This window comes from Rhinichthys klamathensis, unplaced genomic scaffold (genome assembly GCF_029890125.1).
Source record: "Rhinichthys klamathensis goyatoka isolate OS25496 unplaced genomic scaffold, OSU_Roscu_1.1 h1tg000196l_1, whole genome shotgun sequence".
Lineage (NCBI taxonomy): Eukaryota > Metazoa > Chordata > Actinopteri > Cypriniformes > Leuciscidae > Rhinichthys > Rhinichthys klamathensis.
Genome location: NW_026606722.1, coordinates 2,291,990 through 2,310,266, shown reverse-complemented (window position 1 = coordinate 2,310,266; position 18,277 = coordinate 2,291,990). Strand labels below are relative to the sequence as shown.

The window sequence follows — 18,277 nt, the reverse complement described above, 5'->3', positions numbered from 1 at the left end:
TATCATGAGTGGACACGCCCCCTACTGCTGATTAGTGTGTAGTGTTCCTCAGTCCGATACACTTTCAACAGTGTTTCTCAGAAATCGCTTATTGCACCTTTAAATACTTAGTTTTATGATAAAATCCCTTGATAATTTAAAGGTTTTATAGGGTTAAGCACCAACTCTTTGTGTACCTGTGCGTGAAACAGTGCTAGTCCTTTGGCAGTGTGCAGAGGAATGAGGATCTTCATGAGGAACTGCTTGTGTTCAGCTTTCAGCGGCAGAGCGAAGCCATTGATGATACTGCGATTACAAAGACAGTGACACAACTGATGACATGGAGGCCCGAAATTAGATGACTGAAGCCAGTCAACACCAACATGCTGCTGCCAAAGGGTTCAGGCTGAACCTGGAGCCAAACAACCTTCTACCCAGCATGCATTCTGACTGCACTTATTCCATTAGATGACCTATGTGAACAGAAAATTAATAAATATGCATTAGCAAGGAAAGAAAATTAAACAAAACTCACCTGCCCAGAATCTCGAGGAATTCAGCAACTCCATTAAAGTGCTCAGTTTCATAGAGGTATCTGGGAAAATTATTGGGGCATCCATGAACAATTTACATTTCAAATAAAATATGAACATAAAATGAGAATTTATTTCTTTACTAAATGCACAATCCAAAATTCTTATTCTTACATTAAAGCTTCACAGACATTAATGTTGTGAGGGGAAAAAAAACATAAAACATTAAAAATGAATATTGTCTATTTGAATATTTTTATAACAATTTAAAATATTTCAATTTGAATATATTTTTAAAATGTGATTTATTCATATGTAGGGCTGGGTATCGAGTTCGATACGTTTTAGGCGCCGACCGAATCGCCTCGATGCCATCGAGTATCAAAAAAAGGTCTCGTCATGCAGTACCAAAATACCTGAGGGGTTAATCTTGTAGCACTTGTTTGCCAAGAAATTAAAGAGCTCGTTTTAATTTTTAATTTAAAGATAAAGAAATTGATTACCAGAAAAATAAATAAAATACACACACACAGACAAAAAGAAAACATTTCATAGGGCCCTATTATTGTATACAAATTAATAAATTAAGTTGTTTTTATGAATTCAATTAATTAGATATGTTTTTGATTAAACCATTAAAATGGAATGTAGACTAAAAAAATGTTGATTTGCTGCTCAAGAAACATTTATAATTAGTATCAATGTTAAAAACAGTTGTGCTGCTTCATATTGTTGTGGAAACCAGTTATTAAATTATTTAGGATTCAAAAGAACAGAATTGGTTTGAACCAGAAATCTTTTGTAACATTCTAACCCTCTTCACTGTCACTTTTGATCAATTGAATGTGTCCTTACCTCAGAAAAAGGTTGTTGATCTGTTTCCGAATAAAGGCACGCAAACCCAGAAACTTCCCGTAGATGCGATGCAGAATCGTTTTTAGAAACTCTCTCTCACGAGGATCTTCACTGTCAAACAGTTCTAAGAGCTGAAAAAAAGTGCAAAGAGTTAATTTTTCCATAACAAAACCATTCCTTACACAACGGAATAGTATGACACTTTATTTGTAGTCAAGATACTTGGATTATCTGGCTTTATAAAGCATGAAGAAAGCTACATAATGGCCTCGTTAACATTTGTTGTGTTAAGCCATTTGTTATTCTAGTTGTTTCATGAGAAAGCGATAAAACAGTTGTGAACATCACTTTAGAATCCATACAACTGTAGCAGCAGATGACTATTGCTGCATCCCAATTCACATACTATCCATCCTAAATAGGATTCAAAATTAGAATTAGTGTGTCCTAAATGAAATTAGTATTCCAAAGATACCCAGATGGTCTACTTTTTCCAGTTAGAATCCGAAGTGCAGATCAGTGCACACGCTAATGGCTAACACTGCCCAGTCCATTGGGCATTAAATGAGGATTCAATTGACCTATGGCTAAGCCACGCCCCCAAACGCGATGAGCCAATCAGTGCGCATAGCTAACCCAATAAACTCGGACATTCTCTGCTTCCACGTCCATTGAAATGCATTGCAGTTAGTCAGTTTTCATCAGTTGTTATATGTTTTTTCTTGTCATTTTAAGTTTAAAATGGTCAAACGGTGTGCATGGGGTACATGCAACTCCGACACTAGGTATCCCGAGGGGCAGGGCGACGGTGTGTATTTTTTACCCTTTCCCAAGCCACATCTCAACCGAGATAAGTGTCTAATCAGGATTAAGTTATGCGGTAACGTTAGACCACAACAACAACTAAATGTGGATAAATTAAACAAGGATGTCTACATCTGTTCTAAGTCAACAGCGTATTTGAACGTTATCTTTAACATCTCTAACGTAACGTTAGCTTAAAACGTTAACGTTAGCTTCTAGCTGCGTTGTACATCATGTCACTTAGCTTCATTAACGTATCTGTAAATAACCGAGATAACAAATTATAGCAATGTTGTGCTGAAAGATTCATGTAAATACTGCAGTGCATGAACAATGCTGATCCTCTATCTTGTTGTCTGAGATGGTGATGGCAACGAGATGCGGTTTATCACGTTTACACTGTGACCTGTAAATGTTTGCCTGGAGCTGAAGCTTTTCATCGACCTTATCAACAATAAAATGATTGATATAACCCTCCAATGCATAGTTAAGGCCCTTTTGGTGACTTCGAGATGATATATAATCTTTCTGTCTCCAAAAATCATCAATTGCCTCCTGTGAAATGTCTCCTACTGTGACAGCTGGCATAGCGCCTGTCACCGAATGTTGACTGTTTGTCCGAGTGAGTGGAGGGGGCGTGGCTTAGCCATAGGTCAATTAGAACTACAAACATGAATAAAAAGTGTGTTAAAAAAAATTCTACTAACATGGCGGATGTGCAAGAGCAACGGTTAAGTAGAGAGGTTTAGATAAAGGGGTTTGAGTGAGTAACAATCAGCATCGAACCTGACAAAAAAAAATTTTATTCAATGTTTTTTCACATTATATTTCATCTGCAAAAGCATTGCAAACATTTATAAAGATACGTCTGGTCATTAATTTAGGATTCACCACCTCTTTCCCCCGCATACGAGGAGCTGATGGAGGTTGTGACTCATGCTTTGGCCAAGCGTAATATCGACTGGCCATCAGAAAATCAGGATCCGTATAAGGAAAGCAAACTAGATGAGCGCTTCCTGATCAGTCGAGCGCAGCCTTCACATCGGGGCCCTTGCTTTCTTTCCTGATCTCCCAGATGAAATCTCGAGATCATGGGAAAGACCTCTCTCCTCATGCATAACGAGCCCTACTGTACATAATTATTCATCCATCCTGGGCTCGAAGGAGAACGGCTATGGGATGATGCCGCGGGTTAAAGATATCTCTCTCTAACTCAACATTGCGTCATCCCTGAAAGCCCTGTAACTTCCCACCAAACCCTGACGTAAAACTTCTAATTTGGTATGCACGGCTTGCATGGCAGCGGGTAGGGCTGGTGTGTGCCGGCACACTATGGCAATCATGCAGGCGTCCCAAGCCGACCTGCTCAGAGAGCTAGACGAGGGCGAAGAGGTAGTGCGGCTGATCGGTAGTTAATACTGCTCCATCTGAACACCAGAGAGCTCACGCAGACACGCCAAATATCCCTCGTGGCAGAAGTATAACAACACACGTCGCAATCATCGCTGTAGCTGAATAAACAGAAGATTGAAACGCTTTGATTAAACATGACTTCTAAACACACGACTGCCTTATTCTGTGTAAGAAGCCACATCATCTCACAGAAGGATGCTCAACTGTCGTTATGAAGTGAGTTTGGAGTAAAAGCATGTTATTAAATGTTGTCTTTTGTTGGACAAGAGGTTCATAAATGCTTCTCATATTTGAAAAGATGTTTGACGCGTGTTGCTTTTTCAAATGCACGTTATAAGTGACTCAAACTCACAGTGCTTTCAGATGGAGCAGCGTTTACAGAGCCGCACATCAATGACAAGCTGCGCATAAAGAAACAATCGCAGCCTTTGCGATTTCAAAATCGTGATAAGCCAACTGGATTTAAGTGCAATTACATGTAAACTGCGTGCAGTTAATCGTGCAGCCCTATAGTCCCAACAATATGCGTCGGGCAACCGACTTGTCTCTCCACGCCACTAAGAAGAAGGACCACACCATCGGCCGCTCCATGGCATCATTTGTAGTGGCAGAGAGGCATTCATGGTTGAACCAAAGAGAGAGATGGAGCGTTCCTTCTTGATGCCGGTCTGGGTCTCGCTGCCAGGGAGCGCTGGCACCACCCCGAGCCGGTGGAGTGGATCTGGAGGAAGTTTGGCTGAACGGAGGTGGATCTGTTTGCTTTTCTAAAGACCACCCATTGCCCACTATGGTTCTCCCTCATGCATCCAGCCATGGCACAGGCTTGGCCGAGGTAACGCCTGTAAGCATTTCCCACAATCGCTCTGATCCCGGGAGTTCTAGAGAGGGTCAGGCGGGATGGGATCAGTTTACTACTGGTAGCCCCGTTCTGGCCTAGTCTGGGTCTCAGGTTTCATAGTGCTCCTCGAAGGTACCTTAGGAGGGACCTTCTCTCGCAGGCCGGGGGAACGATCTATTATCTATCAGAACTGTGGAAGCTATGGGTCCATCATCCCCGGCCAGAACTGTGGAAGCTATGGGTCCATCATCCCCGGCCAGAACTGTGGAAGCTATGGGTCCATCATCCCCGGACAGAACTGTGGAAGCTATGGGTCCATCATCCCCGGGCAGAACTGTGGAAGCTATGGGTCCATCATCCCCGGCCAGAACTGTGGAAGCTATGGGTCCATCATCCCCGGCCAGAACTGTGGAAGCTATGGGTCCATCATCCCCGGGCAGAACTGTGGAAGCTATGGGTCCATCATCCCCGGGCAGAACTGTGGAAGCTATGGGTCCATCATCCCCGGCCAGAACTGTGGAAGCTATGGGTCCATCATCCCCGGCCAGAACTGTGGAAGCTATGGGTCCATCATCCCCGGGCAGAACTGTGGAAGCTATGGGTCCATCATCCCCGGGCAGAACTGTGGAAGCTATGGGTCCATCATCCCCGGGCAGAACTGTGGAAGCTATGGGTCCATCATCCCCGGGCAGAACTGTGGAAGCTATGGGTCCATCATCCCCGGCCAGAACTGTGGAAGCTATGGCTCTATCATCCCCGGGCAGAACTGTGGAAGCTATGGGTCCATCATCCCCGGGCAGAACTGTGGAAGCTATGGGTCCATCATCCCCGGGCAGAACTGTGGAAGCTATGGGTCCATCATCCCCGGCCAGAACTGTGGAAGCTATGGGTCCATCATCCCCGGGCAGAACTGTGGAAGCTATGGGTCCATCATCCCCGGGCAGAACTGTGGAAGCTATGGCTCTATCATCCCCGGACAGAACTGTGGAAGCTATGGGTCCATCATCCCCGGCCAGAACTGTGGAAGCTATGGCTCTATCATCCCCGGGCAGAACTGTGGAAGCTATGGGTCCATCATCCCCGGCCAGAACTCTGGAAGCAATGGGTCCATCATCCCCGGCCAGAACTGTGGAAGCTATGGGTCCATCATCCCCGGCCAGAACTGTGGAAGCTATGGCTCTATCATCCCCAGCCAGAACTGTGGAAGCAATGGGTCCATCATCCCCGGCCAGAACTGTGGAAGCTATGGGTCCATCATCCCCGGCCAGAACTGTGGAAGCTATGGCTCTATCATCCCCGGCCAGAACTGTGAGGAGGACCAGCTCTTAGGGGTTGGTCTCTCAATTGAGACCATTGTTGAGACCAGCCTAAACTCTAGAGCTCCCTCCATGAGGAAACTGTATGCCTTAAAGTGGAATGTGTTCACTTTATGGTGCAGCTAAAAGGGTTGTTTCATTCCCACCCACATGTAGAGATCGAATATTCAAGCTGTTTATGCATTTTCTACCTCTGAAAGTAAAAAAACGAATTTAGTTTTTTTTTGTCAATTTCAAATATTATTATCTTGTTTTTTTGTTGTTGTAATTTTCAAAATTCGAAAAACAAATAGTCTTCAATGCCATTCAAAGCAGTTGGTACCCATTTGAAACTCTTAATGGACCGTTTCATAGAATGGTTTTGATCCTGCAGCATCAACTGTTATGTCACGTTAGACTGTCTGCACAGGAATGTGTTATGTAATGCTACCTTTAGCCCCGAGTCAATGAATCCCTGTCATGAGAGATGTATTTGACAACAGCCTTTATGCAACATGACATTATTAGTAAATGAGTCTAACCTCAATCACATTCATGAGGACATTAATGATGTCTAAAACATTAGTCACTCTAAAAATCAAGATTCAAACAGGAGGAAAAATTTTCATCTTCCACATGCAGCACTTATTTCAATAGATCACTATGGAGAAGCTGGAATAAAAGACCAGCTGACCATAGCTTTATCACCCACTAGTGTTAAACTAAAGCAACTTCGAATGCAAATTTTCCTCAAGCGGTTAATTGATCATTAAGATCAAGAATTGTACTTCGTTACAAAAAAAAATGATATATCAAGTACATGCTGATTTTTCAATTCATCAAAGATTATTGAAGAAAAAAATATTAATAATATAATATGTTTCCACAAAAATATTAAGCAGCATAACTAGGCTATTTTTAACACTGATAATAACAAGAAATGCTTCTTAAGCATCAAATCAGTATATTAGTATGATTTTTGAAGAACACTGAAGACTGGAGTAATGATGCTGAAATTCAGCTTTGATCACAGGATTAAATTACATTTTAAATATATTATTTAGAAATCAGTTTTTTTTTAAATTGTAATAATATTTCCCAATATTGCTGTTTTAACTGTATTTTGATCAAATAAATGCGACTTCAGGGAGCATAAAAGACTAGCACACTGAGTGCTAGTGTGTATGTGGTGTCATTTTTCCCGTATTTGTAATCTTTCATAAAAAAAAATAACACCAATTAACAAAAAGATACATAACTAATAAATATAACAAATAAAATCGAGTTCCATCCTACATTTTTTCAACATCGTTGAATTTCCTTTTCACAAATATGAGTAGAAAATGCAGTTTCATTTGACTTTTCCATCTTTAAGCTTAAATGAGTAATTCCTGCACAACAGCATCTCCAAATGGAAAAATAATGCATCAGGGCATCAGTGAACGCTATCCACCACGTCGCTGCTAGAATGACTCTTTTTGTCTTGTGTCTGCTGTCTGTTTAACCCCCTGTCATTATGTTCTTCATCCCAGCCTGGACTGCAATGCTGCCTCTTTCCTTCCTGTGGCGTAAACAGGGCGCTATTTAAAGCAGCCCAGGAAACGCTCACATCATGGAAACTCGGCTTTACCACCTTCAACACTGACTCCACATTCCAGGGCATTCAGTGCGCTCAGGGGGAATGACCGGGTCGATATGGACAGCTGATGACCCAGCGGTTTACGCAGGGACAGGGACTGACTGAGGCAGGCCTGTCTCCAAGCATATCATTTCAGATTTCAAAATATTTTCTACTTCATTTGTAAATGTCAGAGTGGGAAATTAAATAGATTATGTGGTCTTCTAGGAAAAAAAAGCTTTCTTAATATTTTTCTAAAAATCCTCAAAACAGGATACATTTACTTCAGGATCACAACTGGTAAAACCGATATGACTTGTTTTGAGATAATATGTTGAATGATGCTGCGTTTCTTTTATTCCCATTGGAGCCAGAAAAACACCAAGTTGTTGCTTTTTAAGAATAAATCTCTCTATATGTAGAATTTGTTATTAGCAACACCTGTAACATGCAAGAGACTGAACGTGATTCAAAGACCCCGATATATTCACTCATATACCTTTTTGCAGTAATATACTGTTAGCGAACGTCCAGACTCCATCCACGCTGCTGAGAGTGATGTTTAGATGAATATGTAAATATGTGCTGCACGCTTTCCCCTCAATAACACAAACGACTGCTGTGAGAAAACGGCGGTTAAGAAAGCATCTGATCTTAGTGATGTGGATATGTTTGCACCAGCTCTGCAACATCATGTTGACAGATGAGGTCATTAAAGTATAATAAAGTATAATAGAGACTATAGACTATATAGATCTGGCTCTGTGAGACTATAGTTTGAATTAACACCATTTCTTTGCATGACATTACAGTACAGAATGGCTCTTTCTGCATTATCCTGAACATTGTATAAGCAATCGTTTCATGTGTCATTGAGCGGAAGAGAGGATCTCAGGAGCGTGTGTAAAAGTCACATCCTTTTGGTTTTCCCGTCAAAAACGTCCCGAGTGCTTCGCATAAAAATCAGTCTACAGTCTACTTTCATAGACTACCTAGGAAGTCGCGGATAGCCTCTTTTTTCTACGTTTCGTTTCAAACTGTTCACACATTGGCAATGAAAAAAAGCGATTAATACATGAAAATTCTTATTTATAGCCGTTTTAAGAGAGAAAAAAATATATATTTTATCTATTCAAGTCTTAATATTTCATGCAATATTGCTTCAGGTAAATTTATCCTGTTTTAAGACATTTTTTATATCTTTACTGCTCCTTTAAAACATGGCAAAAGCCCAGATTTTATTATTTTTATTTGTGTATTATATTTGTAGTTCATTAATTAATATAAAGCACATGTACCTGTAGCACAAACTTCTGGTCAATGTAACGTTTGGCAGTACTTGGCTGGAAGTCTGGATTTTCTAGGAATCGAAGGAAAAACTCGTACACCAACTGAAAAAATTAACAAAAAACAATTTAATGCTTCCAGCATGTAGAAACTGATATTAGAACATAGTAGGGCTGGGCGACCGTCATCAAAGTCAGGCAAGACAAGTTCCATGATTTGAACAATTATTACCTGTTAGAACATGCAAAAACGAAGACATTTCTATCAAGACACTTATTTTGTTAAGGAAAAAATACAGTGTAAAGAACTCAAAAATGCTTTGAATGTTCTACCTCAGATGTTCATGAAATGTTCACCTGTTTGGCCAGTGTTTGTCATGTTCTGACAATAAAGAGTAGTTAAAAAACACAATTGACAGTCTGGTTTCTACAACTTTCACTCAGGGGCAAAAATCTGCCATTAAACGTGAAAGAAAAAAGATCGGACATTTATCGTGACAATTATCGTTATCGACTGATTTGAAAAATTGTCTCATGATTTGTTTGGCCATATCACCCAGCCCTAGAACATATAGCTTAAAAACAAACATTCATTCAAACAAACAAACAAATGTAAGCAATGTAAATGAACTAGTGTATGTATTTACATCAACAATTATATTCTTTATAACCTTTACAAGCTGGTCTTATAGTCTTAAAGTTGACTCGTTTCATTTATTTACATGCATTGCGGTCTATGAGGTAAATGAAGTATAATAGTTCATAAATATTTACAATGTTAATATGCAAAGAATAAGCCACAAAACGTCAGAGCATCATCTAACCTGCATGTGAGGCCAGGAGGCCTCTAGAGTGGGTTCATCTTCTTCTGGGTCGAAGTCTGGGTTTTCACTGGGTGGAAGTGTTCGGAAAATATTTGTGCTAACCTGTGAACAAACAATTTGGACTTTGCTTTTGACTATAGATCACCAAGGAAAAGAGGATTATTTTTGCTAAAAACAAATACATTCATTTTAAAGATTGGTGGACATCACGTGAATGCTGACCATGGTGGTGATCTCGGGGTAGGCCGGCTCCACCAGAACCCCTCTGTTAGTGGACACATAATCCACGAGTTCACTGAGAGTGGCCCGTTTGGTCTCTTTATACTTTAGGTCAGTCACCGTGTCGTAGAAGTCGAAGATTACGCAGCACTGCTGTAGTTTCTGCATGAACAGCGCATGCTGCTCTGTGGAAGATGCATCTGAAACAGTGAAGAAATCATTTATTCATTCTACTGTACGGTCTAATTCAATAATCAACATTTTTATACACGAATGAGATCTATGGATTTGACTAATTTAAATCAAAAAGGCAAAGCAAAGCAAAACGCAAAAACAAAACAAAAAGCAAAGCAAAACACAAAAACAAAACAAAAAGCAAAGCAAAACACAAAAACAAAACAAAAAGCAAAGCAAAACGCAAAAACAAAAAGCAAAGCAAAACACAAAAACAAAACAAAAAGCAAAGCAAAACGCAAAAACAAAACAAAAAGCAAAGCAAAACACAAAAACAAAACAAAAAGCAAAGCAAAACGCAAAAACAAAACAAAAAGCAAAGCAAAACACAAAAACAAAACAAAAAGCAAAGCAAAACACAAAAACAAAACAAAAAGCAAAGCAAAACAGAAACAAAACAAAACAAAAAGCAAAGCAAAACACAAAAATAAAATAAAACAAAAAGCAAAGCAAAACGCAAAACAAAAAGCAAAGCAAAACAAATCAAAGTAAAACAAAAACATCAAAGAGATGTTATACTTTTAAGGCCAATTCACACAGCACCGCGAGACGGCAACACTTCGTGGGGATGTGTCGGATCAGTGCGTTACCCCTGTCGCAGTCTGTTGGCATCTGTCGGAGCTTGTTTTTGCCGATTGAACATGCAGAATCTGAATAAGAGTGTCTGAGAAGTGACGTGCTGTAGTCTGGTGGCGGTCTGAGTCTGTCGGTGCAGTGTGAACAGGCCTTTACAGTACATGATACTCAATGACCAGAACGTATCTGGACACATCCTTCAGATTTTGCCCTTTAATTTCAGTGAAGACAAGCCTGATTAAAAAGATGTTCTTACCGGAACATGGTAACATGACATAATTAAATATTTATTGCAACTAGGCCAAATAAAACAAAAAAGTCGGATTAAAAGACATTTAAAAAGCATTTACGCTTGACATTTAATTCAACTAGAAATCACACTCTTATTAAAACATGGTTGATGTTGCTATAGAAAAAGCACATGCAAGTCTTTGGTATCTTATAGTCCAATTATATTTGAGTGTGTGTAGTGTGTACATGCACTGAGCTCTCTGAATGCTTGAGTGGACTAGAATGTTGTAATCTACACCGTCGTGTGTCTAATTCCAGTAATCTGGATGAACGGGAGTAAGAATGGAGGCCATTCTACAGCGGGGCAGCTCAGAAACAAGATGTTATTGCACCAGTTCATGTTTAGTTTATACACAGATGCAATCAAAATTATTCAACCCAAATAAATGTTTCCGTCACACTTTATGTGCAAGTCGTTTTAATTCCTGCTTTAAAATAGTAAGCATAAGCAAACAGTTGTTTTTAGGTTTAGAATATAATGTTTGTATTTGAACCTTTTTTCTGCTCACATAGGCTAGATATTCACTAAATATGTTTTCATAGGCTTTTATATTACACATAGTTTGGAGGACAGCATTGGGCAGGATAGGGAATAAAATTGTTTAAGATCAAAATGTAAAAAAATAAAATAAAAAAAAGTTATTTATTTTTAATTACAATTTTTTAATTGTAAAAAAAAATATTTGTAATGTAATAGTTTTTTGATTTTTCATCCGATTGATCAAAAAAGTAATAGACTACTTGATTATCATAATAACCGTTAGTTGCAGCCCTACATCGGATAAAAAAATCGAATGTGTTACGTTTCAAATACGTTTTTTTTTTTATGTGCATTTCTAGAATTTATGAGCAACTTGCCATTTCCATTCAGCGTTTTTTTAATGCGATATCTTAAAATTTGCATAAAAATAGTTGTATGGAAACATCATGTCACTGCTTGCGCCTTCTTGTAGAGAAACATCACAGTAAATCAAACACAGAGAAACATTCCCACATGCATCCATTGTGTGCAGCAAAGAAAAATTACTTTCCATATGGCTTCAGAGCTCTTAGAATATAGTGTACGAGTCATATTTATTATGCCTTTATGGTCCGTGATCCACATTCATTCCTCATATGTTTCATATGTTGCTCTATCCTGTCGCCTGCAACCCCCGGGCCACCAGAGTTGGAAGAAGTACTTCGAAGGATCTTATCTTACATAATTCACTCTAATACCAGTGACCTCGGCTGGGTGAGTGACACATGAAGAGCCCGCTCAGAAAACTGCAGCATTTACTGAGGGTTAGAGCTTACTCACTATCATCCATCAAAACCATTTTACCACATGCATAGCCTATAAAGAATTTATAACATACTGTATATTCCTTCAAATGTAAGTGCCACAGGTTATGGACTTAATTTTAAGTTTTGATGGTCTATTTTCACATGGACTCTTGACTGTAATATAGATGGTAATGTAGTAAATATGACCCATGTCTACAACAAACACCGTTTACACCAATAATAAATCAACAGGGCTCTATAAATACCAGACGGACATTTAGTTGACATGAACTTTGACCGTGAACAGCATAAATAATTCGTGCTTCAATATGCTTCACTAAAAATCATTTCGCATTGTATTAAAATTCATTAATACAGGACACGGGAGGTTCACAAACTATCACTAGAAAAGTAGTTTTTTTGGACATGTACACTACTGTTCAAAAGTTGTTGGTTTTTAAAAGATATTAATACTTTCATTCAGCAAGAATGCATTAGATGACGAATACGCACAAGGACTCGGTGTGCAAGGACCTTAAGACTTTTACATTGTTACAAATAGTTTTAAATTGTAATAATATTTCACAATATTACATCAAACTTTTTTGTACAGTTGTGTACCATCACTAAACCATGGTACTGACAGACACAGTAGCTTTTTCTAAGTAAATCCAAACAGAGATAAAATGTATAAACACTAAAAAATCCCTTTTTTAATGTCTCCTAAAAGGTTTTCTTTCAGTTACTCGTGGCTCTTTTTATACCACATTTTAGCGCCACAGTCGATCTGCTTCAGGCCTCTGTAAACTTCAGCTCATGATGTTATTTTTGAGAGAACAGCAGTGTAAGCCACTCGCACTCGGAGCAGGAGGGGTTCAAACACAACACAACCCCGCTGCTGCTCTATTAATACACCTTATGCAACCGATCCGAATGCCAGTGGCCCTGTCTTTCCCAGACCACTTCTGCTTATAGAGTCACTGCATTCACCGCAAGCCACCGGATCAAATCAAGCCAACATCAGAAACGCTTTCATTGATTGCCTTACTTTTATTAGCCCCCGCGCACACATGCAAGAACACGCACAGGATGAGTCATTGAATTTGTTGAGGTTCCCATCAACACCCCGGGCGTGTGGTTGCCATGGCTACGTGGCCCGTCCCTGGAGAGTGATAATGTCAGTATATAGAGAATGTGACGCTGTCACGCTGCGTTGCATGCTGGGACGGCGCCTCCATCTCAGGAGGATCACCCTCTACTACTGATACTGATATTAATACAGATATACCTGCACCTTTCGTTTTGTTTTTACCTTTAAATACAATAATCACATTCCTCAATGGTAATTGTTGGTAGGGAAGAGAAGCTCTTTTATTGCATTGCATGATAGTTTGATGTTTTCACTAAAGTTTTGAAGTCGTGAACCGTATCATTCTCCACCCACAGTTCAGCACGCACTTGCACCGCGGTTCATCTCAAATCTGACAAACCATAATATGATTTGTTGAAAAAACAACAACACGTAAACCAGAAACACAGAGTTCGGCTAATCTATGTTTCTGTCGACGGATACACGTTCTTGCTTCCCAATACGAGAACGTCCCAAAAGAGAACTCGCACTCATCCGAAGCGCGCACAGAAAGCCGCGTCTCAGAGAGCGAGAACATATTGAGTTCTCTTTCAAATCTTGCGCTTGAACGGACAAGTTCACACAGAAATTGTCAACTTGCCCGTCTTGGCGAGTATTCTAGCAAACATAGTCGGTTTCGTCTTAAGTGAACGTAAACGGTCAAGAAAGACAACGCACGGGCATTAATTGGATCCGTGCATTATATCTTAAAGTGACAGGAGACTAATATTCCTGCTGTCTGTGTTTAATGTTAAAGGGGTGGTATAATGCCCTTTTCACAAGATGTAAATTAAGTCTCTGATGTCCCCAGAGTGTGTATGTGAAGTTTTAGCTCAAAATACCCCACAGATATTTTTATATATCGTGTTAAAATTGTCACTTTTAGAGGGTGAGCAAAAACGCACCGTTTTTGTGTGTGTCCCTTTAAATGCAAATGAGCTGCAGCTCCCGGCACAGGGGGCGGAGTTTCAACAGCTTGTGTCCTTCTACCTCACACACACACGCACTAAAAATTTCTAAAACTTTTATCCTTTTATGTTTAAATCGGAGTCAGACAATGATGGAGAGACTCGAGAAGAAGTGACATGTAGAAGCAACAGGACATTTCTGAATGGTTAGTTGATGAATAGTTCTAGTCATTGATTAGCATATTCAGTCATCATAATCTATAAATCGCGTTCCCGGGGGCGGGGTTAATGTAAATTTTAGGGTTTGTGATGTCACTAACCCGGGAGGAATGTTGTGTAGTTCCTACCAGCCGTTTGTTGTAGTCCTTAAAAAGCAATTTCTTTAAAAGAAAATATCTCCCTTTTCTTTGAACTTTGAGCGTCGTAAATTTGCAGATGTTGTTTATGCTCAAACAGCAACATTACACACTAACTAAAGTTAGAAAAGTGAAATCATAATCAACCACCCCTTTAACCAAACAACAAAAGACAAAGAGATCACTCAGTGCTCTTGACTCAACAGCTTTTGTAACTTTAATAAGAATGACTCTTTAATTTATACAGTCAAATATGCAATGTTACATGTGATTACTTTATTCAATTTCTGCACCTGAAATCTACTGTTAGATACCTGATTTATTTGTATCTTTGTAACTTTATTATTTGTATCTTTGCTCTTTTGTATTTATTTGTGCGGTTGCATATGGTTTGATTATTTTTTCTTATTTTCTTTATTTGACAGTAGTCCTTTTTTCCCTAAACATACCAAACCGTACTAAAACCGTGACCCTAAAACCGTGATACAAACCAAACCGTGAGTAATTTGATCCGTTACACTCCAACTGTTCACTATGAAAACACTGCCCCATGCTAGACGCTCGCTGCTGCTTCAGCCGTCACACTAGAAATGTCCAAATCAAAATGTGTACAATAAGCTGATCATGTCTTTGTTGGAAACGTTTATAGAAGTTTGTTGTCACTGTAAACATTCACTTTCGCATGGCCACGGAGGGATATCAGAGATTGTGTGTCCCATTCAGCAGACAGACACCGACACACTGTTTTTTTTTCTATATTTATTTCAACACACGACAACCAAAATCAAATCTCTTGAAGCTTGAAACAGTTTTACGGTGGCTGTCTGTAAGTTCTGCTAATTCACAAGCAAATAAACTGAGTCATACTCAAAGGTAATGTTTAACCAAACACAATACAAAACTTCCAAAAACTCTCAGCAGTGTGATTGTTTTATTGAGTGATAGCCTATGCATTGGGTTTAATCGGTGACAGATTTAATAGATTTGCTATCCGGCGAATCTTCTCGTCTCACACTCAAACTGCTTCCCTTAAAGGGATACTCCACTTTTAAAGAGTTAAACTGTTGAGTTTTACCGTTTTTGAGTCCATTCAGCCGATCTCCGGTTCTGGCGGTACCACTTTTAGCATAGCTTAGCATACATCATTGAAGTGGACAAGACCATTAGCATTGATATGACGCAGCACCTGAAAATAGGCCACCTTCTGTCAACACAACGGGACTATTTTCAGGCGCTGCGTCATATCATTACGCCTGCTGCTCTCATGGTACGGCATTGAAGTTTCTTGATTATTACGCAGGAATGAGAGTATAGTTCCTAGCCATTTCAGCCTAGAAAATCGCAACTTTACATTTTCCATCGGTCTTAGTGCACGATGTAACCACAGAAGAGTCAAGTTTTAAATAGGAAAAATATCGAAACTCTTTGGTCATATTTTTTTTTAGAAATGCTAATGGTCTTGTCCACTTCAATGATGTATGCTAAGCGATGCTAAAAGTGGTACCGCCAGAACCAGAGATCGGCTGAATGGATTCAAAAACGGTAAAACGCAACAGTTTACCTCTGGGGGAGTTGTAAAATGAGCCTATTTCCAAAAAAAGTGGAGTATCCCTTTAATGCTTTTACACGTAGAAAAGGCGAAAAAACGTATATGACATAGTCCCGTTTTCTCTCTGAACGAAGATGTGACCCAGATAGAAAATGATATCTGGGCCAGTTGTGGCCCACATCTCCCACATTCTTCTGGCAGTGGTCACATGGGCCACCTCTGGACCACATACAGCAAACCACAACTCACACTCAAACCAGCTTGATGTGTGTGGGCCAGATACGGCATATTGCCGCCAATGCCATAGTAACTCCACAGATAGCATACCTATCCGGGCCTTATCTGGCCCAAATCAATCAAGGAGCCATTGGCTCCTATAAGGGGGAATAAAATAGGTGCCAAATTATTTTCTTTAAGTGCCACAAAATAATAAACATGTTTTAATTTTGTCACGTGTTGTCACGTCTGCCCTCCTTTTACAGCATCAGCATTTTCATCTATCTTGTGGATGTCCTGGGAAATAACATTCATTCACTTATAGTAGGAACTAAATGGCTTTTCTAACTACATACAGTCACACAGAATTGTTCTTTACGCAGAATCTGAACCAGTGTCGCAGACCATCACCATAATAACGTCAGCATCACTTGGCCAACGAGTATAGTTTGGCCTCCTCCTCTTAGGCATGCGTCTGTCAAGAATGACAATGCTTGGGTAGTACACATTAGTCCATGTTGGTTAACTTCAACCATCTTTCCCTCAACTTTAGAAGGTTGTTGGCGTGGTCTAGTTGTCTTCCTTTGTGAAGTTGAGCCCTCCACTGATCCCGATTCCTTGATGCTACGGTCCATGATTCAGGTTGAATGCCAAAGTCCTTGGCCTCCTCCTAATGCATCCTATAAACACTGTGTGTGTGTGTGCGCAAGACATACGACAATCTTATTCTTCTTCATGAATATCTGAGGTAAATTTGGTGAAAGGCAGCTCTTTATATGCAATATTATGAGCAGTGTTGAATTTCATTTTTAGCTCCTTCCGTTCTTTCTCATGTAGACAACAGGTAAAGTACAGTCTTTGTGTCCGATTTTCAAATACTTTATTACTTCAAATCAAAGTTTTTAATGTTGTGAATTTAACCTTGTACATGCCTGCTATGGCTTTTATAACTCTTTAACCAAGACTTTTTCAAAATCCCTATGGAAAAAAAAATAGTTCTGGGACCAAGGCCACCGAAAAAGTGGGCGGGCACTGTTGCACTCTATTGACAGATTTACAGAACTGACAACCACGTGACTTCCAAAGGCAAAAATAAGAGGACAGGAAGTGTGCGAAAACACAGGTTAGACCACGAAATAAAGATGCTTCCCTTGATAAGAAGAGGCTCGGAGACATAATGTTGACACAATTGGTGCTTACAGTCTACACCCAAACACACTCACATGAGTCTCCCAGCAGACAGTTATGGGCCTGCTGTAAATACTTCACTTGAAGCTTATCAGAGATACAAATAGGTAACTTTAAAAGCCTGATTAAAACATTCATGCGTGTTTTATTATAGTTTATTAGTTGTAGCTGTTACTTTTTAAAGCATTGTAGGCACCACAACGCTGTCTAGGTGAGTTAGGCAGCTCGCACGGGTTTGAGACGGAGCCTGAGAGTCTATTTCCAGGCTTTATCCTCTTACCTTTGAGCTGCGGGAGCGCCGAGATCTCGGGAGCCGCGGGCCTGCTGCTGTTCACCGCGAACTGAGACGAGCCCTGCGCCCGCTGTCTCTGAGCCTTCCTCACAGACTTCCGCGTGAATCCGTCCACTTTCTCGGCCGCGGATATCGCCGACATTTCCAAAGCAGGTCTATCCAACGAGCTGCGTTTACAGTGTCCGTGTGAGCCCTAAACGTGTTCAATTCTGACTGACATCCCATTGACTGCGCTGTAACACATCAAACTCACCAGACCCCATCCAACGACACGCACTGTCGGCACTCATGAAGGCTGCATGCTCTCCAAAAACACACAGGTGTCCTGCGATGATGATTTTTGGTGACGTGTAAATGTAAACACGTAGTTAACAGTAGTTTTTTATCATTCTGAGTGCCTCAATAAACCTGTTACTCCACATAACCGAACTCAAACTCAAGACGACACACAACCGAAACACTGAGTCATGATTATCCATTCGCTTGACACCGGCTCCATGTATAACCGAAGCGAGGAAAGAGTTTAAATGTGAATCCGCAGGGCCGTAAAATTCCTCTGATCCGCTGAACTTCATTCAACCGCTGTTACGCCTCACTGGGGTCTAAAT

At 40.0% G+C, this 18,277-nt stretch overlaps 1 protein-coding gene across 1 annotated transcript in view; it reads right to left on the bottom strand.

Moving 5' to 3' along the window:
• ppp2r5a (protein phosphatase 2, regulatory subunit B', alpha isoform) overlaps nt 1-18,277 on the bottom strand; it is a 36,746-nt gene extending 18,469 nt beyond the window's left edge. Inside the window, exons 1-7 of the mRNA XM_056262661.1 lie at nt 17,658-18,277; nt 9,668-9,864; nt 9,446-9,547; nt 8,634-8,726; nt 1,368-1,498; nt 515-574; nt 177-285 (exon numbers count right to left, since the gene is read on the bottom strand). Coding sequence (XP_056118636.1) covers nt 177-285; nt 515-574; nt 1,368-1,498; nt 8,634-8,726; nt 9,446-9,547; nt 9,668-9,864; nt 17,658-17,811 — 846 coding nt within the window. The 5' untranslated portion in view covers nt 17,812-18,277. The remainder of the gene's footprint in view (nt 1-176; nt 286-514; nt 575-1,367; nt 1,499-8,633; nt 8,727-9,445; nt 9,548-9,667; nt 9,865-17,657) is intronic.